Source organism: Rhynchophorus ferrugineus, unplaced genomic scaffold (genome assembly GCF_030347505.1).
Source record: "Rhynchophorus ferrugineus isolate W39M unplaced genomic scaffold, kcgeb_rfMv2 rfM3, whole genome shotgun sequence".
NCBI classification, from domain to species: domain Eukaryota; kingdom Metazoa; phylum Arthropoda; class Insecta; order Coleoptera; family Curculionidae; genus Rhynchophorus; species Rhynchophorus ferrugineus.
Genome location: NW_027472582.1, coordinates 64,687,026 through 64,714,626, shown reverse-complemented (window position 1 = coordinate 64,714,626; position 27,601 = coordinate 64,687,026). Strand labels below are relative to the sequence as shown.

The window sequence follows — 27,601 nt, the reverse complement described above, 5'->3', positions numbered from 1 at the left end:
CAGTACGTATTTGTTAATTTAAAATTATATATTAAACATTATAAAGAATTAAACTAAAGTTAAAACTAACCCTTTATACAGTTTTTGTGTTTTACATGCAGATATTTATTTGTTATGTAGTGGTAAGCATTGTTAATTGAATTCATTTGTTAAGGCAGCGTTGGCTTGCTAGTTGGTTTGATAGCTTATTGCAATTCCATATTTGTAGTAAGTTTAAAAATCTCTTTGATATTAGTTCCAACTAGTCAACGAAAAACACAGTCCGGATTTTTACTTGATCTGAGGATTTCTTAGTATTTAGCTGATTTTATTTAATGAATTGGGTATCCTTCAGGTGATATAATTAAGTTTCTATCTTTTCGGCACGATGCAAAATTGGTATGAATACATTTCCAGCTATTGATCTGTATGTTTCCGTCTCTAGTCCATTAGTGGTTCTTGTTGATTACCACTTGTAGTTCTGTAGCTCAAGGCGGAAATATATATTTTGCCGGAATAGCTGTCATCGGAAGTATGAAAATAAGCAACATACAACTTTTACCCATACCAATATATATTAATAGATTAGTTGAAATTATGTAGTAGTACTTTTATGAGCGAAAAAGTTACCCGAGTAATACACAATTCCTTTATCACTTCAACATATTGTTCGCAACCATTTTAACACAGGTTATTTAGTCAAATAAATCAGATGTTTTCCATTATTTTAATATTTTTTTTATTATTATTTAATTATTACATTGTTACTAGTTGTTTCTGACTAACCTACAATTTGTCTTTATGATAACTGAAATCTTGGTATATAACTAGGAGGACCCATTGGCCCTATCTCAGTGTCTGGTGAAATAATGTTTATACATGTTATTGCTGTAATTTTAATTATATGCACCTCGCTACACAACACTAGACAAGATCAGATGGTTTGATTCTTTTGAGTCTGTGTCCTGTTCTGGTGGTATCCAGAAGCTGCAATACTTCAATATTCTCATGAGAATGGAGTCTTTCCTCATGCCCACTTGCAACTCTCTTGATTTCTTGAATTGCTGTGGGTATCTGAAGGTCTCGATGTAGGTAATCAGTCCTAAATATTTGTGTTTTGTTTATGTTACTCTTTGCAGAACATCCACATAATTGAACTACGTATGTCCATATAGGTTTCAGTATTTGCTTATATAATAGCAATTTATTATGTACTGATAAATGTAATTTTCTTCCAATGAGTCAGTACATTTTCCTATATTTCCATTCCAGTTCTTCACTTTTCTTTTTTATATGTTCCTACCAGCAGAGTTTTGCATCGAGATTCATTCCGAGATATTTAGCGTTGTTGATATATGGAATGATAATATTATTTAATGCTATAGTGCACATGCGCGGATTAATTTTTATTTTTATGTGTCCAATTAGTTATATTGTCACTTGACTGTTTTAATTTTCGTGAGGCTTCTTCACTATTTGTCTCCGACAGCTATAATAGCAGTATCATCAGCAAATGTAGCCAGCTCCAGCTTCTTTTATTGTAGAGTAAGCTTCTTCTTGTTTGACTCTTAACATTCAGGTTGTAATGTACAATTTTAATAACATTTTCTGTAGTTTAGAACAAGGCCTTCAAGCCAAACCTTATAGAATATTTGGGCTACATCTAAGAATATAGCTGAGCATACTTTTTTACTTTCGTAGACTTCTTCAATAACATCTGTTATTCTGTGGACCTGGTCAATTGTTGAATGTTGGTTAATAAACCCAAACTGGTGTATTGTAAACTGGTGTAAGTATTGTATTTTGAACGGAAATAATTAGATTATATCCGATGAAATGAATTACAACAATGTCAATCGTAGACAATTGTGTATTAGCTCTGGCGCATAATGAACACCAGTTTACAAAGCGAAATATATAAGCTATTCTTTGAACGAGCAATATGGAGAGATGAAAAATATTTTTAATGAATATGTATTTTAAATTGTTTTTCAAAATCACAATTTTTTAATTTCAATTGATTCGATTACGTAATGTATACCTAATTATTTAATTTATAAACAAATTTGTGTTATTAATATCATTATCAACACGACTATAATAGCACATTTAATCTCAAGATATATACTTTTGCATACTAATCGTTCCAAATTGTTAAATATTTTATTACTGAATAATTTTTTATAAACAATATTTTACTGGAAACTGTAGGAAGTAACCTATTATTGCTGGTCCGCTTGCCAATACCTTAAATCCTCCACTACATAATCAATATGAATCGGAATATTTTAGTGTGTTATTCTTAGGATACTTTGACTTTCATGAACAGTAACATAATACATTATACAATGTCTACCTAAGAGGAAACTACAAATTTATGTCTTTAGCAGGTCGAATCGCAGCAGTTTTTTCTATTTTATTAAATTTATTGGCCATTATTTTCCATCCCACGTGGATTATTCTGACTGTGTTGAAAACAAGAAAATATGTCCCGTATAGGCGGTTGTTTTACAACGGAATTTTATTGATAGAGATTTAGTTATACTTAAACCAAGTATATTCTGAAATACTGAGTCTCCTTAGTTGATTTTTGCATATTTAAGAGTATTCCTATTTTCTATATCAATATTAATTTAGCAGGTTTTACTGACAGAGTGGTCTAGGTGACAGGACGGTCCTCCAACTGTTGCCATAGTCGCGTGTTCAAATCCCAATGGGACATGGTTGTAAGTTTATGTTTGTTATTTTTTATAATTATGATTCCCTAAAAGACAAGAATGGAAAATCTGACAAAGAAAATGATTCAGTTGCGCTAGTAACCAGTCAGTGTAAGACAGGATGTCTTCTGGTATGATTTCTAAGTTAGTCGTCACTATAAGTTGGTAGTCTTAATGCCGAAGACTATGTTTTGGGGCCTATATTAAGAGTAGGTCCAGTCCAACTACGGTTAGTTGGTAAAAAGGAGACTTTAAAATATAATGAATTTTTTTTTAATTTTTTACAGGTTTAGATTATATACACTTACTATGATGTTACATCCTCTATCTGTTAAATTATCTTATTTATATCTATATTAACGACATATATGCAACTCCATGAGTTATTATTGACTTGATTTATTTTTGATATTGATTGATTTATTGATTTATTTATTTCCACTAATCATTAACTATTGGCTGGGGTAAAAAATCTACTTTAAGGATATAATTTTGATCCCATTAAGGAGGTTCAAATAGAACTGAACAAATGTTGGCATAAATATATTATACTCGGTGAATATTTTATTATACGGGTGAATATTTTGAAGAGGATGAAATATTTATTTCATTTAATCACAATAGTGTCCAAAAACTGAACTGCAGAAGTTGGAAGAGTCTTAAAATAGATTTTTACAGCTATATAGACAATAAAGCTATTTTGTTATTATGTACTAATTTAAAAATCTTGCATAATATCTGGGACTAAAGCCTAACAGCTAAGCATGCGGCAACTTAACTAATTCTGTAAGTGTCATTTGATATAATTTAACAAATAATAACAATAATTTTGTTCATATAATAGGTTTTCTCATTATAACTGGAGTCAAGATAAACTAAGATATATTTATTTTTCTGACATAGTCTATCAAATAAAACAGCCAATGCAGGTCATCAAAATTTATGACATCAGCGCAATGTTTGTGACTTAACTCAGAATTTTGGTTCTCAGCGTTTGGCGGTAACCTTTAATTATTATCACTAATATTTTGAAGAATTTTGTTCTTCGTTTTTGTTTAATTTAGTACATTTTACAGCAATGTTAATCAGTACCAATACAAATCGAATTTTATAGACTGATATTAGACATTCTCTCTTTTTAACTAGTATAAAATGAGAGGCAAAATCTGCTACGCCTTTAAAACAAATTTTTAAATTTTTAACAAACTGCATTTGACTGTATCTTCAACGTCATCTGGAGCATTGGTTGTTTTACTGGAAGGATTATATTAATTAATTTAAAGTGATTGAAATTAATACAATACAGTCTAATAGATGTGTAATATGAGATTAAGCCAAGAGACATTAAATATTGTCCTAATTGTGCAAAGAGATTGTTTGTTGTAGATAAAGAAACGTTTTTGTATTGTAGTATTTCTCTCATGATTCTTGAGTAATGAAACATCACTGCAAGCTACCATCTTATCGGGCAAGATAAAGGGGATCCTTGAAAAATTCTTACGAGTTAATTACTTTAACAACTTCAACAGTCAACTGATTTTCATAAAAATTCAGACATCGTTTAGCAGCTGGAAAATATGCAAGGTTGCAAAATTCATCTAATAGTATATCTGCACATCCATAAATAATAGTTTTGCATGTAGGTTTGCGTTTGGTTTTGAAATTAACAATGATACAGCACCAACATCTGGTATAAAAATAACAGTGTAGGTCAGCGCCTCAAGCTCGAAGCCTTAAATAATTATAATATGAGATATGTTATATTATATATTATTATAAGTATATATTATTTTAATGCATATGCTATTATTTCGAGAAAGTATGGAATTAGGGTAGAAGTTTAAAATTTGGAATATTATGTATAACTAAATTCAGATATGCGGTAGCGATATTACAATGAATTTCTTTTATAATAAGGTAACAGGATTTATTTTGGCATAAATATTTTAACAAGACATCTATTCTATCTATCTATTTTTACTTATTCTATATTGCATATGACTTCTGCATGTATTCTTCTTTATTTGATTGTAAACAAAGCATTCTGCAAATTTTATAAATAATAATTTTTTTAAAATAAACGATCTATTTCTTATAATATATTAATTATAATATATATTATTATATAAATTATTTCTTAAATTAAAAAGCTGTTTATGTTTATATAAATTATTGCTCATTTAAAATGCTTATCATAAATCTCTAGATCTAAGATAAAAAAGAAATAATATTTTATTTTCTATTCATGTTTGTAAATAATTGAAATGTACAAAATAAGCGAACAAAAATAATGCGAATTTTAATTTTCAAATAAAGTAGGTGTTAAAATGTCAAGGTTTTATTAAAATTTGTATCTATACCGAAATATGTATAAGATACATAATTACGAGGGTAGATTTTAGCAGTTCTGTTTCAAGGACATCCAGTGTAATTTTTTGATAATTTTTGATGATTAATAATAGATTAGAAGGAAGGCAATTTTGATTTGACGTATTTTTTGAAAACTAACAACTTGAACTATATGAACTGTGTTCACCAAAATTTTGCATTATTATGGCATTAATAAATCCCTAATAATTAAACGTCCTACGCAATATATAACTGTTTTCAGAATTTTGAAATTAACAGTGAATGAATAATAATTATTATTTTTAACATTCTGAATTTCACTTAATGGGAAAAAGGTGATTTCATGGTTCAAATTATATTTAATTAAACATCACAGCTTCTTTGAACTTCAATCCACTTGTTTTAGTGATGTTCTGATGTATGGATTTCATTTCCAAAGTGGGAATTCAGAAAATTGCCGAAATAGACTTCAACATTCTTCGTTCGATGAAATCAGCTTTATACGCTTGAGTTTATTAAAATGTAGGAATAGGGGGTTCTAAGTATGTACGAATAGGTGATGTCTATACAAATTCATGATGTTAAACCTCAGTTTCATCTGTATTTATAAAGCAAAATATTCTTTAAATCGTTTTCAAACTCGCACTTTTTTACATACACGAATTTTATTTTCAGCATTTTTGATTCACATATTTCTAAAATATAAAACTGCAGTTAAAGTATTACTCAGATTGATTAGTAAGATGCCTGAAGATACCACTAAATCTGTCTCTGTTATTCCGCAATATATAGAACACATTTACTATTAGGTCACCAAGGAACGGAAGAACATTAAAATTCTTTCAATAAAAATGAAATAAAATATTTTTTTGCACAATGCGTAATAAAGGACTGGCTTTAACAATATAAGACCAAAAGGGATGAGAATTATACGTAGAATGATAGTAGAATTGGTTAAAACCAAAAGGAGTATACGCAAGAAGTCAAATACGACAAAATGATGAAAAAATGACTGAAATCAAAAATAACTGTTCAACTGAACAATTAAATCTTGAAGCAGAAAAATTCGTAGTAGATATTCAACAAGCTGCTTATTAATAAGCAGGAATTAATTATCCAAAAGAAGTGAAAGAAATAGTAGCTGAAAAACATAAATTACGAAAAAAATGGCAACAAAACAGAACACCCGAAAATAAATATAGTTTAAACATTATAACCCAAAGACTGAAAAGAGAAATACTGGAAATAAAAACCAAAATCATAAATGACTATCTCAGAAATTTAACAGATGATAAAGAAACTGATTACTTACTCTCGAAAGCGACAAAATATCTAAAGCGCTCATGTCTACACAGTCCACCTATAAGAGATCTATGTGGGGATTGGGTACGTGACAATCACCAAAAAGCAGAAGCATTTGCTGAATATCTAGAAAAAACTTTCAAACCAAACGAAACTAATATTGAACATAATTTGTCGAACATAGAAGCTGGAAATTCGATGATTGAATAAGTCACGCCGAAAGAGTTAATCAAAGTTATTAAAACTGACATTAACCCCAGGAAATCACCAGGCTACGATTTAATAACAGGAGAATTACTGCAAGATCTACCAAGATAGGGAATTATAAAACTCAGCAACTTGATCAATATAGCATTTAGATTAAAACATGTCCCAGACATTTGGAAGATGGCGGAAATTATGATGATCCTAAAACCTGGGAAGTCACCAAACGAAATAAAATCCTATAGAACTATATCACTGCTGCCAGTAATATCTAAGCTTTTTAAAAAACTCCTGTTGAAAATAATAAAACCAATCATAGAGAGAAAAAACCTAATACCAACACACCAGTTTGGGTTTATTAACAAGCACTCAACAATTGACCAGGTCCACAGAATAACAGATGTTATTGAAAAAGCCTACGAAAGTCAAAAAGTATGCTCAGCTATATTCTTAGATGTAGCACAAGCCTTCGATAAGGTTTGGCTTGAAGGCCCTGTTCATAAACTACCGAAAATGCTATCAAAACAACACACCGAACTATTAAAATCATTCATTACAACCATAATGTTTAGAGTCAAACAAGAAGAAACTTACTCTTAAATAAAAGAAGCTAAAGCAGGTGTACCACTAGGAAGTGTACTGGGACCAATGCTTTATCTATTTTAAACTTGTGATATACCACAAATGGAAAATATCATGATGGCTACATTTGCTGATGATACCGCGATTATAGCTGTGGGAGACAATAATGAAGAAGCCTTACGAAAATTACAACAGGCAAGTGAAAATATAAATAATTGGACACAAGCTTGGAAAATAAGAATTAATGAAAGTAAATCTGTACATGTGCAGTTCACCTATAAACAGACCGTACAAGCACCAATAAAATTAAATCACACTATCATTCCATATAGCAACAACGCTAAATATCTCGTAATGAATCTCGATGCAAAACTTCGCTGGAAGGAACATATAAAGAAGAAAAGAAAAGAACTGGAATTGAAATATAGGAAAATTTACTGGCTAATTGGAAGAAAATCACAATTATCAGTACATAATAAATTGCTATTATATAAGCAAATATTGGAAACCTATATGGACACACGGAGTTCAATTATGGGGATGTTCTGCAAAGAGTAACATAAATAAAATAAAAATTTTTTAGAACAAAGTCCTGAGAGGTATTGTGGGTGCATCCAAATACTATAGGACTGATTATCGACATCGAGACCTTCAGATACCCACAGTCAGTCAAGAAATTAAGAGAATTGCAAGTGGGCATGAGGAAAGACTCCATTCTCATACGAATATTAAAATATTGCAACTTTTGAATACCATCAGAACAGGACATAGACTCAAAAGAACCAAACCATCTGTTGTGTAGTGAGGTACATATATTAAAAAATTCAGCAGTGACATGTATAAACATTATTTCACCAAAGATTGAGATAGGGCCGATGGGTCCTCCTAGTTATATACCTAGATTTAAGTTATCATAAAGACAAATTGTAGATTAGACCGAAACGACTAGTAACAATTTATTAATTAAATAATAAAAAAATATAACTGTTAACGGATGTCTTTTCACGTCTTAATTTTTTATATTAAACGAAGAATTCAATACAACAAAATGCCTATACAACCTATTATATCACCAAATTATTTATAGCTTCTTACAACAATTTGTTATCGATTAATTGTTCGTTTAAGCGCCAATATTTCTTGACCAAATTAAATTTTAATAAAAACTAAATCAGATACAACAAAAATATTTAATAGAACACGACCGCCTATTGATCTATATGGAATTAATTTAAATTATCCGTTCAGATCGACGTCATAAGTTAAGCCTTTAAAACGAAGACAAATTTATTACTCGGTATATTGTTAACAAAATTTATAGTGTTGTTTATAACGTGTAATATACGTCATAATCTATGAGTATACAATTGATTGTTATTCCTATCCAGAAATATGAAGAGTTGCATCGATGAACATATTTGGTTTAAATATGTAACAGATGTATCCGTAATAGATGGAAATGAAATTCGAAGGTTAACGGTTTGTTTATCGCTTATATAATTGACCTAATAAATAAATTTACTATCAGTCAATCGGTGATAGTGCAGCTTTAATTATATTAACAAGTTGCAGCTATAACATCAAAAACTAATTTATGTTGATTATTTAAATGTGACAATGATCAACATTTGAATCGAGTTAATTCAAATGTTATGATAATATTAAAAATCATCATTATATTTTATTGATCTTACTATTTTGAATAATCTCTATTTACTAGTGTTTTAGATATTCATATACTTTTTAAAAAAGTTATGAAAATATTTACAAATTATACGTGCTCTGCGATTCTAATAACAAAGAATTTAATTTGATCAACTGTTTCCTTTAAATTTTGAAACAGGTGGAGCAAAAGTCCCGCTACCAGAGCTCGGTATTTTGTAGACGTCCAAATATGATTATGGATAAATATACTCCACAAGAATGAGCAGAAATAGTGACAATATTTAATGAAAAGAATCGTTCCATTATTGCTACAAAAATATCCTAATCGTCCCGTGCCTCACAAAACCACAATTTATCGTTTACATGCGAATTTTCGACAGTACGGTACGAAAACAGACATGCCTGCAATACTATCGCGCACCAGAGCCTTCGGAAACATTAATTCGGAGACGTGGTTCCTAATTACACGTTTCTGCACGCAGTTTAAGGCGAATTTTGAAAACTGATTTGAAAATATTCCCGTACAAAATTCAATTAGTCCAAAAAATGTTACCGAGAGATCCTGATCAACGAGTTGAGTACAGTAACGCTATCCTGAGGCTGGTGAAATTGAAGATTTTCGTCTAAATTGATAATTTTCTTTTCAGTAGCCACGTCAATAAACAGAACAGTCGGTTTTGAGGAACACAGAATCCACAATTAATTCATGAAACATCATTGCATCCATTAAAAATAACTATATGGTATTTTTTCGGAAATGACCAAGGTGTTGCAGTTACTGTTACTGCTGAACGGTACTGACATGACTCGAAATTTTCTTATGCCTGAAATGGAAGAGCAAGGACTAGAGGACATGTGGTTTCAGCAAGATGGGGCGAGTGGCATTACTTATCTTTTCTTTGAGCAAAGTTATAGGCAATCAAAATGGTAACGGGACTTTTGCCTCACGTTGTATTTGGAACAAAATTGTTCCTCACAATTGCTGCGTTTCTTAGAATAATGCACTATGTTCTACAATTAATAGTGTGTATTAGAAATATAATTATGTAAATATATATAGTATAGTCTCCCAAAATTTTTGAGAAACTGTTCAAGAAGCTTAACATAACAATAGAGGAAAACAATATTATTGCGGATCATCGGCTTGGATTTCGTCAGAAAGTGAACTCAAATCATCATAATTTAAGACGTCAATACGTCGCAATTTTGCCGACTTTAACTTTGACTTTTAGTTCATTATTTTTATTTGATTTATCTTTTGTAGAAGAACAACAAGCAGACAACGTTAAATACAAAACAAAAACGCAAACAGCTTGGCCTTAAACTAAACCAAAATATATAAATATATCTATATTATAATTAGATAACAAGGTTTTGCTGTATAAGTCAATACTTAGACCCATTTGGCATATGATATTGAACTCTGGGGTATTTATGTAGTTATTTTGTATAACGGAAATCATATAATAATACTTATTGGCCACGGGTAGATGGTTTAAGTTCTAAGAGATTAATAAAAATAATCTCAAACGTTGAAATCCCCACAATTGAATTGTCGAAACCATATTTCAAATATTCTAGCCACTACAGACCAATTAATAAAACCAATAGACAGTAGTAGAGACGTGTTAGAACAACTGTCGTCTTGATTTGACCGACTCAAAACATCATCAAACTCCAGAATTAATGACCCTCTCGTTTTCCACACGTAGAGGACCATAAAACATCCATAAGGTTATTTCCATATCTAAATTTAGGACCTTTAAATCTTTGACATGCCCCGAACACGCATCGCACGCGGATTAATGTCTTTTGGCCTAGATCTTGTCCGATATGTTCCTATAGGTTTCTTTCCAATTAATGCAGTATAAACGAAAATAGCACCGGTGATATATATGCGACGTAAGAGTTAACAGATCGATATAAATTAAGAATAATCGGTACAATAGGAAATCAATCGTTGTTGCTAATTTATCACGTCGAATGATTAAATTTAATCATCGATATTTTGACTAGAAATAAAAATGCATATATATACAAATATAACAGGACAATTGAAAAGTCCGTGGCTGACACATAGATGGCGCTACTAGAATTAAATCCATATGTTTTTTAGTTAGCCCTAATCCTCAAAAGATCCGTGTGTAAATTTGACAGCTGTCGGATCATTAGTTTGTGAATTATAACATTTTGAGTGAAGCTTTTGTTATTGTGAAAAAAATGGATAAAAAGGAATTTCGCGTGTTTATAAAATATTGTTTTTTGAAGGGAACAAATACAGTTGAAGTTTATCCCCTTTTTAAGGTTAAACAAAAGGTAATTTCGGTTTATCTTAATGGATGTGAAACTGATGATTGGTCAATGAAGCCATGTCATAGAGTGTAGAAAGTTATTGCATTTTGTTTGAAGAATTATAAATTTCATAAGGTGGTTCTTGTTATATGTTACTTTTTTACCTCCAAATAGTGAAAAATACAGCGTAGGCTCATCGGAAATTGCGTGGTGTTTATAGTGATGAATGTTTAAGTAAACTTCAGTATTAGAAATGGTTTGATTGTTTTTGTTTGGGAAATATCCAGGTTAATATACCTAGTTAAATAAATATATAAGATTACCTAGCGGGTAACCATGCGGGCTAAGTGTTTAGCTCGTCAACATTAACGTACTAGGATCGAGTTTCGTTTAAAGAAGTTTATAATATATATAAAATGAAGGAGAGTGTTCGTTAAAATTAAGAGAATATTTTAAGTCGCTAAATAACAAAGTGTGTCGGGGCCTATGTCTATAAATAAATTTTAAAATAATAAATATATATTATAAAACAGTTTTGAATAAAACTCATTTGCATAAGACAGATCACTTAAAACTTTACACTAACTGTCAAAATATAAACCTAATTTCTATATGTGAATTGCTGTTAAAACAAAGCGAAATTGAGCCCTTTTTACGAGCGATGATAAGTATAGTCTACCCAAAGTTTTTTTGTACTTACGTCAGCAAGATGTTTAATGTATTACCTGCCGCAATATGTAAAGTCGTTTTAGAATCAAGACAATATTTTCCTTTTCGTTTTATTCTAGTTAAAAGGAGACACATTGCTCTCTGATAAGTTCGAACGTGTTATCGAACTAATCTGTCAAAGCCGTCCGGTTGCCAATCGTCTGCAAAATTCTTCAAAACAACAGTGACAAGAGGTTATATATAAATAAATTGAGATAAATATCTCAAAAAATGAAAAGTATGATCTTGAATTTGCCGAAAAAAAACTGTCCTCATAGGAAGCGGGTGACAAAACAAGGAAACACTGTACCGAAGGACACAAGAACTAAGCGTAAAAGGTAAATATACTCTCTAATGAAAGTAAAATATATTACTTGGATATACAATTATTAATTAGGTGGATTAGGCCTACAGGAGATACAACTTCAAACGAGCGTAGAACTATAACTTGGTGGTATGGAAAAGAGTTCATTGTAAATATAATCAAACACAACCTTAGCCTACAAACTATTATAACTGTGCACTTACTTGTAGTTTTAAATCGTTTGATAATATATGCATTAGATTTACTATAATGTTAAAATAAATTATATTTGGCAACGGTATTTTTGTTTAATTAATTTATTTAGATTAAAATGTTGTTGTATGTCAAAGCCAAACCGAGCTAAAACTCAGAGTTGATACGGCAGCATTGCACCGTTTTGACGTCACAAATTTAGATGACGAATGTACAAGATAACTTTGGATAGATTATAGATCACGTATATTAATACTTTGCGAAAAAATGTGGCTAAACTCCGGAGAAGCTTCACACACAGTTGGGATTCGAAAGCATTGTTCATCATTAGGTTGAACCTAAACCAACAAGTAATTGGACAACTAATGCAATCGAGTTAGTTGTTACACACATTTATAACTCGGTAAAAATTGCGAAATATTAGCGTAGAAGTTCTGATGCATCCACCCACTGAACATCTACTATTTGTTCTGATCTCCTTGTACAACTTTCTTAATAGAGTAAAGTTGGCTTCAAAGGAGAGTTTTCAAAATTTTTACTTGGTTCAATTTTGGTCATCTTGAAAACGACACATGCATTATTGATATGTGAAATTTATATGAACAAGTACGCTTAAAAAATGAAAGAAAAAACAGAAATAAATTCCTGATCTTATCTTGAAGGAAAAAGTGCTTCATGTGACAACTGATTTTGACGTAATTAAAGTATCTTCTATGGGGATATATTAAGGATCGATTTTACTAAGAATCCACGAATAATGTATATAATTAAGAAAAATAAATAAGCCTACGATAAAGTCGGTTGTTACAGATAGTTCTACTATTCCTTAGTAACGTGTTGGTAAATAGAGCCTTTAAATTAAATTGCTTATTTCAAGGTGTACATACACGTTCTTTATAACTTTTTTTAAGAAGACTTAATAAAAAAATTGGTATAATGCATTTAATCATACTATCATCCATTGTTGAATACGATTTTCCTTAATTTTCACGCAACATACTGATTTCGCTTTGAACGCATTCTTCGTCTTTTGAAGTGATTTGAAAATTTGTATAATTAATCTGTCAAACCAATCAATTGTATCTGTATAGATAGAGATAACAGAGATACAAACAATCAATAAGGTACTGAAAAAGAGTGGTTCAAATAATGCATATTGCTTTAAATTATATTATTGCTCAGCAATGTTTTGTTAAATACAGACGTTAAATTAAAGTCCTTATTATATATTTAAATTGGGGTTGGTCATTTTGAAGCAATAATTGCAGGAAGCCTTAATTTTTTAATATGGTCAATAGAATAGGGTTCGTAGAAAACCATGTTCCTTATTTGAGATAAAAAATGTTGATTATTATATTTAGAATATTGGCGATCTTATTAACACTATATTAATATAAATTTCTAAATATCAGAAATGGTAAAAAGGTAATTATTTTAAAATACTTAAAAATAGTTATAGATGTATAGTATTTTTAGTTTGTTATCTACTATTAACTTTCATAACATTAACACTAATAATAAGCGAGATGAAGGAAATTAAGTATTATATAGAGAATAATTAATTATTCGTAACGTTATATTACAATATAATTAACAATGTGAAATAAAAAATAACATAGTTTTAATTTATGTTAATATTATATATCAACCATCAAAAATAACAGTAATTATAAATATTTCATTATGAAACTAGAAAGTAAGATATATGTAGCATTTCTCTAAAATAATCTAGGACCTTTGAAATCATAGCTTTGATAGATTAGTCACAGTTATATATATGTTAGAACAAAATTATAATTTTGAAATCAAAAAAAAAAATATTAGTAATATGTGGCGAATTAGTTTAATTAGAATATATAATATTAGATATAAATATTGATAGGAATTAAATATTGCAACATAATCAACAGTAATCTCTTCTGGTATATCATTTTGGTAATGCGCTCTGGTTATTATGTTGCTTATTTTAAAAACTTATTCTATTTTGCAAACATAATCTGTAACAATAATAATTTAAATGATGTTTGCCAATGTTTTTTTATAATAAGACCTTACAGAAAGACTAATAAATGATATATGCATAGTTGCAAAGTATTTGAAGGTTTCAAAAAATTAGAAAGATATAAATATAAAAATAATATTACACTTATGTACTATCGATAATCGCACAATATACTGCTTTTTTAATCTCCACGAAAAAAAATGTTAAATAACAATATTAGTATTTATAGTAGTTATTATTGATGTTATTGACTAATAAATTATACTAATAAAAGTAATTTACTCAAGTTAATATTAATATAATGTATATATAACCGAGCAAAAAATATGTTTTTGTTTACTTACAAATAACTAGTAGAAGAATAGCAATCAGAAGAAAGGATCGATCCAAATTGAGATGCATAATTCCTAACTTCATCTAAAAGTCCAATTTCAATAAAAAAGAAACCGATTTACAACACGACCCGCCGTTATTCTTGAGATTTTTCGTTTTTAACGCATCTGTTCCGGCCCGTGGCTATCGCGTTCTGACAAACATCCGTCCATATCAAACCGATTCGATTTTATAAGAAGCCGAAAGCTCTCTGTGGGTCGCTAATTTTAATAAAGAAAACAGAAACGAACAGTGCTCCACGACTATCGGTAGGGAACGATAGTTGTAGTCGCTCAATAAAATCTATTTTAATTTATATATACAAATATACGAGTTACGTATTACTTAAGCAACTTTGGTTAAATTATTTGGAATAGAAGCTTTAATGAAAGCTTTGATTAGCTGAATAACTTACAGATATAGAGGATTAAAGCATAATCTGTTATTCTATCTGTTTAATATAATAATCTGTTTAATATTTTAGTATCTATTTTTACTAACTAGGGTTTATTTGGACTGGACTTACTGCTTAAACTGGAATCCAAACTACGGTCCTTGATATTAAGCTTAAAAACTGGCGAGTGAACAGTTTGGTTGGTAGGTAGATGATTGTTCCCTGATGGTTGTTATTTTGCTATACCCAAGCAAAAAGAAGTGAAGGAACAAAACTTACAGTTCCAACCTTTGAGGATTTAGTAAAAATAATATTTATGAACTAATTAGAAAATCTTGAAATCCGTATATAATCCGTTTTTATATGCTGGTGTTATAAAAAATTAAAACCCGCCAATTTTAATTTCTGTTCACTCGACTAAAAACGCGTATGCAAATAGATGTGCAATATATGTTAAACTCTTCATATTAAAGAAATAAATGGTCAGAAAACACAAGCATTATTATATGCAAGCTTACATTATAGGGGGGATCTGGAATATGGTGAGTGAGAATGATCCAATCTTAAAAATACAAAACCAATTTTATTTAGTACAGAAGATGTATCATCTAGAAGAGAAATGGGAATTGTTCTAAATTTCATGGCAGTGGCACATGCATCTCTAACACACTAAATATTAACTAAAATACATTATCATTTATAGGATTATACTTGACAGCCCTCTCTACCAACTTTATCTCTTTATGTGCGATTATTATATATTTGGCTCTATTAAAGCACTTCGACGAGAACTTTTTACGAATTATCAACAGGTGGAACAGTTAGTTTGTGTTAAAAAATACGAATGTAAATAGAAATATTAGCAACCATATATTAGGATATTAAAGAGTTTTAAAAATGCCAATTTTAGATGACCCAGTTATGACAGTTAAGAAAAGATATGTATCATACAAGATGGTAGAAGAATCAATAACAGAATGACAGAACTAGGACTGAATACAAAAAAATAGAGTTACTAAAATATGTCGGGATTTAATAGTAGATAAATTTAAATACTTAGGAATTATGAGAAGAGGGAATTGAAAAAGAAAGATATAAATTATAGATAGATTAATAACAACAAGCAATGCTTTCTACTCAAACACAATGTTATTGAAACATTTCATAAAAGTACCGACATCAAGAAACACCACTGTTGCAATATATGCTGATGATACAGCGGTTTTATCATCACATGAGAATCCAATATCAGCCACAAGAAACCTCTAACTTCATCTTAACAAAGTCGAATATTGGTTGAAAACGTGGCGTATCAAAGCAAATAAGACAAAATCTACCCATGTGACATTCACCCTTTGTAAAAGAACATGTTCCTAAGTAAAATTGAATAATCATGGATCACATGCACACAACGTTAAATATTTGGGAATGCATTTCGATCGACGTTTGACATGGAAAAACATATAGTTACAAGACGAAAACAGCTTGGGCTTAAACTAAACCAAATGTTAGGGCGTAAATCTAAATTATCATTAGATAATAAGGTTTTACTGTATAAGTCAATACTTAAGCCCATTTGGACCTATGGTATTGAACAGTGGGGTACTACCAGCAAATCTAACATAGATATCCTCTAGAGGTTCCAGAATAAAGTGTTGCGAGTCTTCGTCGATGCCCCATATTACGTGTACAACAAACTGATTCAGCGGGATATCCCCACAGAACCCATAACGAGTGTGATTCCGAGTGTTAGTGCGAAGTACTCTGAAAGTCTATTAGTGCATTCCAATGCACTCGCCAAACAGTTAAATGTGTGCGATGATAGTGAAGTGCATAGGCTTAAACGCAAACTGCCATACGAACTGATTAATAGACACATAGAGTGAGATTTAATAATCTCTAGAACAAGATAGAATAGTTTTTAGAACAAGTTAGGATAGACTTTAAAATAAGTTAGAATAGAATCTTGAATAAGATTTAGATTATAAGTTGTACAGCAGATCTAACATGTCAGGATAGTTATATTATATAACTGAAATTATATAATAATACTTATTGCCCATGAGTAGATTGTTGACGTTCTAGGAGATTAATAAAAAAACTTACTGGATGATAGCAGATAAAGTAAGACCAAGATTCAGATGGACAGAGGAAGTTTAATATGATTTGAAACAGGAATAAAATAATACGAGACAAGAAAATAGCAACGAAGGATTTTCTGAAGGTTTAAAGACCATCCCAGAAGACATCTCTGTAGGATTTCCCCTGTTGCCTATAAAGACAATTACAATTACAATCATAAACGTAAGGGACATCCCTGCTCCAACATGATTCGGATCCGTGACTATCGCGGAGTCCCGTCGACTTGACCATTACGCCAACCAAGCCGTCAGAAGAAAGCCAAAAAATTATAATAATTAGAACTGGATATTCATATAATTAGATATAAAAGTACTTTTGTTTTCTTTGTTTTGAATGAAAATATTATAATTTATACTTATATGTTATATTAACTATAATTATATATTTTTTTAAAGACTTGTATATATTTCCGTCTAATTGTTGACATATTATGATCCGGCTTCATTACAGTTAAAATCAATAAAAACATTTTTATTTAAAATATGTCTTTGTCTAAAAGAGTCTATATTTCATACAAAAAAAAAATACAAGCAATACAATATAGTCTTTATTGGCATAGTTTGTTAACATTTAAATACAGATAAAACTTCTTTTTATCTATTGTTAAAATGTAATATAAATAATTTGGTAAGACACTCAGAACGTTGATTAATTAATTCTCGTACCTTGTAATTAATATGGTATCTTGCATATCCCTGCAGTTATTCATTTCAGCTAGTTTCATGAGAAAACCATGAAAAAAAAAATTAACCTAAATAAGTCAATAGATATTCTACAATCTACCTTATTAAAATCATCGTTTATGGTCAAAACTAGTGTATTGTTGACATTTTCTTTCTAATTTGGACACAGCGATTCTATAGTAATATAGTAATATATAGCAATATCTATAGTAGTATCTAATAGTAATATCAGATTACCTATCTTTTAATAGAAATCCCAAGAAGCCGGCTTGGTGGCACAGTCGTAAAGGTAACAGGACCTCCTGCTGTTGCGGCAGCCGCGGATTCGAATCCTGCTAGGGCATGGTCGTAAATTTATGTTTGTGATAAGAGTGTAAAATCCGACAAGGAATATGATCCTAGTCACGTCTGTAACCAGGCTGGGTAAGACCGGATGTCTTCTGGGATGATTTCTAAATTGTCACTCGCCAGGCGGTAGGCTTAATGCCGAGAACCGTGGTTCGGGACCCACGTTAAATAGCAGGTCCAGTCCAGAAATCCCACGAAATCTGAGAAAAGATTGTTTGAAAATTTTAAAATATTTTGATATATGTAATCTAATTTTTAGTACTCTTATTGGGCCTGGGCCTAATTTATGCCAATTACCCAAAAAAACTAAATGCTCTGCTTGAAATATGTGAAGAAATAAAATCACATAAAAGAAATATAAGTATATATTTTCAGAAATATGCTGATACATTACACGTAATGAAACCCAACAGCCAAAAAATAATGCTTATTACGAATCATACGATTGGAAAAATGGAGTAGAGGTTGAGGTCGAAGGTATAATTTGCGGTTCCCCTTATCTGTTGTCATTAAAAATGTACGTATAGGTAGAGAGTTCGTTTTATATCGGACATATGGATAACCCCAGGATATTCAGGGGGTGATGTATGACAGTCATAAATTTGGCCGCTTCTAATATGTGTTTTTAATTGTGTTGTTAATTAAAGTTTATGAAGGAAATAAAGCACTGGCGTAATGGGGACGAGGAGTTTCGTGAAAACGAATGGCGTGTCTCTGTTATATATTATAGGATGTCGGTAATATATCATTAAAACAAAAATCAAAACAAAATAAGGGATGGTTTATGAGACAGCAACCATTGGAGAAATATAGTGAGTATAAATATTATAAATTCGCATTGTAATTAAATTTAGTTGTTTAGTTTTAAAACTTATTGTAATTATATTTAGTTTGAAAAGTAATATTTTCTGCAAATAGTGTTTTGTTGATTTTTAATTTCACATTTTTTGATTTCAAAGACATATTAATGTATGTATGATGTATGTAATGTGTTTATATTCGAGTTGTTTTCTTTTCCTTTTCATATGTTCCCTGGAGAAATATAGTAAGAATATATATAAATTTATAAATTATATATACTTAAATACATATAATATATAAATTCGTATTATAATTAAATTTTGTAGTTTTGTATTTTGATTGGATAATTCAGATCTATATTTTATTTAACACATTTTTCTTATTACATCTCATAAAAGGTATACCCAGTACAATATTAAATTACAAATTAATTTATTATTATTCTTTTTCATCAGTACACCGGCAAAACGGATATATGAATTAGTATGTATAGTCTATCCAAAAATTTTTTAGTAATGCAGTTGAAGAATTAACTGTGAGTTTTAGTTCAGTTTGTCTTTGACATATAAAAAAATTTAAAATAAAATAATTGAACAAAAATATTATGAAATATAATTTATTTTAACATTCTAGTAAATCTAATACATATATTATCGAAGGACTTAAATCTACAATTAAGACACAGCAATAATAGTAGTAGTTAGTAACATTATCTCCGTAAATCCCTTTGATTTCGTGGTATTCGTGCAGTTCTTCGTTGGTTATGTAACGACGACCTTTGGTAATTAATAGAAAAACATTGATTATGGCAGCGCTAGAATAATTGTCGGTTTATTGTTTTAGTGTAACCCCATATTACCAGCGCGTAAGTCCAAATAGGCTTAAAAATTAACTGATTATACAAATTTTAGGTCAACATAAGTGATTTTAATTAATTGTAGCTTATGCGGTACATATCAGACATAATAATTTTGAGTTAATTTAATACAGATATAAACAATATGAAAGTATTCATTTATATATAGTTACAATATATTTTAAGCTTTTCCAGATCCCGGAAAGTTCCTAGGTCTGGATTAGAATTACTCAATTCTGTTTGACTCAGACAGTGTTTGCAATATTTTACCTCAAAATCAAAAGAAATCAACCTGAAGCTCCTGCTAGTGTACTACTATGCAGTTTTGATATAGGCTTCATAATTTTCGAGGGAATAGCACCTAATAAAATATTTTAACATGGAGTGGTCTGAATAGTAGATGGGACATTCTGTTAAAGAACATTTTCTCTTTTATTTGTTGCATATAAAACTGTAACACTATCAGGAAAAACACTTTATTCGACATATTTGATAAAATATTGTTATTTACATTTTAACTCAATAAAATATGTTGAAATAGACGCTTACTATAAGCTACCTAGCAGAGAACAGACAGAATACCTAGTATTATAATATAGAACTATTGAAAACAAAACTTTTGACTGGTATTTTAGAAACAACCAATAAACTGGAAGAAACATGGGACATATTGATTAAATATCGTAAATCTGATACTTAATTGTTATACTATAAAAAAAGCGATGATCATAAATCAGTTTTGACTGTCTTGTAACTTTTCGAGAACGTTTTAATTGTTGATATAATTCAATGAAATGGTGCAATGTCATCTAAATTTACCAGATAAAAGAATTTATATAAAAGTGACTAAATATTTTAATCAAAATAAAATTATATACATTAAATTTCCTATCTATTTTTGTTAATGTGTATACCTATATATAATATATTTTATTAAATTTATCAATCTTTCAGCGGCATTTGAATTAAAATAAAAAACTTTACGAAAATCTTGTTTTGTGGTCTCATAATTTGACATGTTCAATAATGAGAAAATATATTTAGTTATATACATATAATATACAAATAGACTGAATAGAGCTTAATAGCTCCAAATCTGTCCATGTTAATTTTGCGTTGCGGCAAAATGATAAAAACCTAATTATATCACTTGACGGATTTCAGATTTCTAAAGCAGAATTATCTCAATACCTCGGCATCTATCTTCATGGTAGAATAAAGTGGAACCTCATGCTAGACAAAAAGCAGAGCAGATTAGAAGCAGAGTCAAGCAACTGTACTAGTTAGTTGGAAGATACTCTTACTTTTATCCAAAATCAATCATAAAGCCAATTTGAATATATGGAGTTGCACTAAAAAATTAAACCAACTAGTCATCTAACGCAGACAAAACAAAGTTCTACGATTAATTATCAATGCTTATCGCTACGTAACCAACGAAGAGCTGCACGATGCCCTCCAAATGGATATACGAAGTGTTACAATATTTCACCTTAAAATATAAAATAATGTTGCTAAATTACAGTAACGTGGAAGCAATACAGTTGGAATACACTGGACTGGGCACATTGTTTAGTGTATAAGTGTAATTTTAACTTAAGTTATAACTAGTATTCGCTTTGTCTATTAAAGCAAATACAACAGAACCGTAGTAATAAATTAATTTGTAAATTAAGATTGTACTAAGCATATCTAATGTAAAATATAATTAATTAATAAAGTTAATAATAGAAATGTTATACTAATATGGTTACAAACGTGTCTAATATAATATAAAATAGCAAGTTATGCCGTGTATTGTAAATTTCTTAAACTTAATTCATAGCCTTTATGCCATATGCCTAAGATCTGTATCTTTATTTAAGAATTTATAAACGCATGGCGCTTTTTGGAAAATTTATTACGCCTTCTGTATAAGGTGCAGGAGGACAACAACAAATAAAAATGTGTTTGCGTAGGTGCCTATACATTTTCAGCTTATTCTGTCGATATTTTTCAATCTGTTTTTAATATAAAACTGTCAAATACGTACTTGATCGTAAATTAATCGTTTTAATATGGACGATTACCTAAAAGGGAAGAAGATATCTGGTAGCGGTGTATAAAAAAGGACGTCAGATATTAGAATAATTAAGACATATATAATGTTTTTAATGTTAACATTTGGTTCAAGTAACTAGATATTTGCAATATTACTATTAAAATTCTTATATTTGTCTATAAGTATAGTTGCAATATACTTTCTATACTTAAAATAATAAATTCATGTCACTTTATTTAAACAATTTATTACACTTTCTGCATACGGTACAGGAAGACAATAACAAATGGGAACGGAGTTAGGTAGGCGTAAGACAATACATTTTCTATCGTTTCATTATTAGAAAATTCTAAATATGGTTAGGATTACAAATAAACTAAATTTTATATGGAATAAAATCAAATAAACCTTGTACTCTTGAAAAAAGTGTTTAATAATCAATTGTATTAGTCAATATAGCATCGTGTTAATACTTAGTAATATAAGTTAAAAACAAAAAATCCTGTTGGCGATTCGTTGTAATTTTAAATAAGAAAAAATAAGTAGTTAGTACATCAAATACAATACATTTCTTCACATTTTACGATTAAGGAACTAATCTTTATTATAGTAATAAAGTAATATAGGCTTTAAAGATTATGGTTTTAATGAATTGTTTATTATTTGGAATGTTACATATTTTGAAAATTCATAGAATTAAATGAAATATTTTGTAAAAGTGTTACAAATATTATTTTTAAGTGAAGGTAAATACTGTTAGGTTAAGGAATAACCAAAATTAAATCTTTGTTCAAATTTTTTAAAAAATATTTCCAACGACGTTTCTTTAATTTCCCGAACGGTTGTTTAATTAATCTCTTTAATAAACTCAAAACAATGTTATCGAAGCGGTGTGTTGAGTTTAAGGAACAGTTTGTATGATGTCAATTGATTTTCTTATTATAAATCGTAGAAACAAATTTAAAAATTAAGAAACTAAGAGCTATAGCTCCAAAATTGAAAGCTATGCACGCAATGTTTAACATTTAATAATATACTTCTTTGACAGTTTGGCCCGGCGAGATAATTTCATCATAAATAACATTATAGTAATATATAGTCGCTAGAATAAATGTGAATATCTGGTGCGAATACTTAAGGTAACGATTTCTCAAATAAATAGGCTAATTTAAATAATTACATTACTTTCTGCATACCCCTTGTTACTATCTAACAACATCAAATATATCTAACCAGAAACTATAGGTAATAGGTTTAATATGTGGTAACATAGGCCGTTTGTTAGCATTATTCATAAGTTTATTATTTTATTATTATAGTTTATTATGATGTGTGTATTATTTTAAACATAATTGTTATATATTTTAACAAATAAAATCATATAATCAAATATAATATATATTATATATATAATTATATATATTATATATATAATTATATATATTATATATATAATTATATATATTATATATATAATTATATATATTATATATATAATTTTATATATTATATATATAATTATATATATTATATATATAATTATATATATTATATATATATATATATATATATATATATATATATATATATATATTTATATCGTCTGGGATGATTTCTAAGTTAGTCACCCGCCAATCGCTACACTTAATCGTGAAGACTTTGTTTTGGAGCCCACGTTAAGCGTTGGTCTAGTCCAAATAAACCTTAGTTGGTAAAAAGGAAACTCTACAACATAACAAAAGAAATAACTCTATCAAATAATAAATAATAGCTGTATTAAAAATATTATGGATGTTCATCAGTCTCCATGTATTTAGATTGTTGAAAAACTAAATGTAAAAATATTATTTTGTTACATAATGGTTTTATTGAATGAAAAAATATAAATAATGCGCAAATCATAAAATAGCAAAAGAAATCACTTTTCTAAGATGCTTATGAAATTATAATGTAAGCTAGTGCTGTTAAATTATTGTCAAACTATTACCAAAATATCACCAAAATGGAAGAAATTATCACATTTTGGATAGAAGATTGTACATATATTCGATGCTTAATCCTTCACTTGTCTCAAAGGATCTAGAATATGTTATTATTTATAAAAACATTTCATAATATAATATACTTGTAAAATTTCAATCTTCTCATCTCACTAGAAAACCTATTCATTGCTGCCAACTGGGATGGTGTTTTTGGCGGAGGATAAAGGTTGAGGAATTTGATTATTTGAAGAAGGTTTATCAATTATTTGATAAAATTTGCTTACTTCACTTCATGCTAATGTTAACATTACCTTTTAATATTAATTATTGTCCTATTCTGTTGACGAATAACCTACAATAGAGATCTAAGTGGCACTGTTGTCTTCCCTCTACTGTGATAGTCGTGGGTTTGAATTCCGCTAAGGCAAGGATGTACTTTATGCTTTTGATTGTGCAACTATGATTCTTTACAGGCAACAGTGTAAAATCAGAGTTTTTCAAAATATCATTCATAACTAATTTTTCCTCCTAGCGGCCTTATCTCGAAAAAACGAAACGTCTTTTATACTATTCAATGAGCATTTACAGTTTTTTAATGGTTTATTCTATTCAAAGGTACAGTCGTTCACCTTATCTGATAGGCTCGTCCAATTTAAATACACGCCATATTACTTCATATTTGATTAACCAGGTAGACTCTTTTATTAGCTTTATTAGCTTTATCACAGAGTATCACAGAGTATTTATCAACCACAATATTCTTCATAAATTTCCAACAGAATCGAATGAATATAAGGAACTAAATTAAATGAAAGAAATTGTAATAGGAAAAAATTAAAAGAAAACTAATAGAAAGCTAAAATAAATAAAAATGTAGAAATAAAAGCGTCATCTTTGGTTTCAGTAGTTTAAAACGGCTTATTTTGTTGTCAATGATACACAATGGCCTGAAGAACCAATAATATTAGAAGACCTTTAAAAGCAAAACTTATTGGATTTATTGTACGAAAACCCCGCTTAAACTCTAAAAGAACTTTCAGACAGTTTAACAGTTGAAGAGTCAACTGTTTCTAGACTTCTCCATATAATAGGAGTGAAAAAGGATTGAAAATGGTTACCATACAAATTGGTTGAAAATGTTATATCAGCTCTATCAACACAGCGTTTTAATCGCTAGCCAGGCAAAAAAGAAGAGTTTCCTGAGGGCAGAAAGTCATGGATTAATCCAGGAAAGCCATCCAGATCGACATCGAAGCGGACTATTTATGGCCACGACTTCCTGTGCATATGGTGAGATCAGCAAAATGTAGTATATTATGAGCTACCAAAGCCGAATAAAACTGTTACCGAAGAGGCCTGCCGATGTTAATTGAACAAACTGAACGAGGTATTATTCCGTAAAAATCCAGCAATAGCAAGTAATAAACTCAAAGAAGACACACGCTGAAGAAGTGCGAAAATGAATAGGTGACTGGATCACTGCCAAACCAACATTGGATAGCATATCGCCATGTTACCAAAAAGATGGAAACAATTTGTTGTTAAACCAATTTCTCTCGCTAAATACGTTTCTAAATTTAAAAAAAATGTTAAAATTAGTGCAAGAACCTAATAGTTAAAACTAAAGCAACGTTGATATTATCAAAATAGGGAATAGTTCGAAGCAAATATAAGCCTAATGTTATTTTTAATTTAAATATAAAAGACCAACCGAGTTTCATTGCAACTGTTCGGACCCCCTCCGGCCATTTCCGATATTTTCTTTTCCGATTACCGGTTGACACGGTTCACCGAGTGGCCCCTTTTCCAACCCTCCGTAGTGGCGACCCCGAATCCGCGGCTAGGACGCACGTGTCCCTATCTCATCGCTCGATCGTAAACACTTTATTTTGCTTCGATTTTAAATCGTTCGCATTCGCTTTAAAGCTGATTACTGTATCGCGTTCGATCTAATGCTATCCATACGAACAAGTATTAGGAAGAGGGATGCGATACAGTGGACTTTGTTTATACCGATCTGATCTTATCGTCAGGATTCGGTTAATTTTTAATCTCTATACAGTTGGATTACGAAAATAGAATTTTATTACGGTGTATAATGTTGTTCGAAGATAATACGATCTGGTACAATAACGAATTATAATGTTTTAACCATATTACGTTAAATTGTTGTTTGTTGTTTGTGTTTAAATGTTATATAATTACCGAGAACGATATTATTCATCTTTTGTAAGCTTATAATTTGCCATTAATATGTGTATATCACATTTTTTTCCAAATTCATATTACAAGTTATTATATTTAATTAGTTGTAATTCATTGGCAAAAGCGCTCAACAAGTTCAGAGTATCAACTAAGGTCTTCCGTATTGGGACATCATTTATTGAATTAGAGAGAAAACCTAATTCATACACCCCAATTTGGTATATTTACAAATATGTATATGAAGGTAAAAAAATTATGTTCAGCATTATTCTTAGACCTAGAACAAACTTCGGTAAGGTTTGATATGACGGCATTGCTCATTAGCTACAGGAAATGTTACTGAAACAACACACTATTTGACTATTGAAATCTTAAATTAGAACCAGAATGCTTACAGTCAAGCAAAAGGAAGCATTCTCTAGAATAAAATTAGCTAAAACAGGTGTAATTAAGGAAGTGTCCCCAATTGGCCCATTCTTTACCTATACCTACCATATTCTTCTGTACACATCTGATATATCACAAATAGAAAATATCACGATGGCTACACTTCTTGATGATACTGTGAGTCTTGCTATCGGAGACAACAACACAAGAAATTACAACAGGCAAGCAGAAATATTGCTGTTATACAAAGCAAGTATTGGAACCTATATAGACGGAATAATTTTCATTAACTACCTTGAAAAAGGAAGGACCATCAACCGCAACTATTACATAGCGTTATTGGATCGTTTGAAGAACGAAATAGCCAAAAATGGCCGCATTTGAATAAAAAGAAAGTGTTGATTCATCAAGACAATGCACCATGTCACAAGTCAGTGAAAACGATTGTAAAAATCCATGAATTGGGCTTCGAAATGCTTCCGCATCCTAAGATCTCAAAAGAATGCTCGCTGGGGAGAAATTTTTGTTGAATATAGAGGCGATCGCCGAAACCGAGGCCTATTTTGAAGCAAAGAACAAATGAGTTTTACTATGGTACATAAGTATAAGGCCGGGGACTTTTCAATTGATCTGTTAAATAGATATGGATCTTTCTTCTGAATAGAACATGGGTTATCCTAGATATATACTCAGATAGTAAATGTAAAGACAAATGTTAGGTTTATCGACAACGATTAGTAACAATATAATAAATAAATTAAAAAAAACGTATTGCATAAAACTGATACAGGATTAGAGCTTTCTTACTGAAAATGCAATCTGTAACTGATAAAGCTTAAAACGGGACAGTATTATAGTACAGTTTTACATTTAAAACATTTTACTTTTTAAAAACTATCTCTATATAACATATATTCTAAAAAAATAATTTTATATTAAAAATTAACATATTTGTATAAGAAATGTGAATTCTCAATTCCAACATTAAGCGAACAGAAAGCGTGATAATCGACAATCCCTATAAAGAACATTTTATAACAGAATGATTTAACTGAATTCACCATGTCATAAAT

The 27,601-nt window shown here is 29.8% G+C and overlaps 1 protein-coding gene across 1 annotated transcript in view; it reads right to left on the bottom strand.

The window, feature by feature from the left end:
- Nucleotides 1-14,869, bottom strand: part of LOC143192436 (uncharacterized) — a 55,441-nt gene extending 40,572 nt beyond the window's left edge. The window contains exon 1 of the mRNA XM_076397786.1: nucleotides 14,662-14,869. Coding sequence (XP_076253901.1) covers nucleotides 14,662-14,734 — 73 coding nt within the window. The 5' untranslated portion in view covers nucleotides 14,735-14,869. The remainder of the gene's footprint in view (nucleotides 1-14,661) is intronic.
- Nucleotides 14,870-27,601: the final 12,732 nt, after the last annotated feature.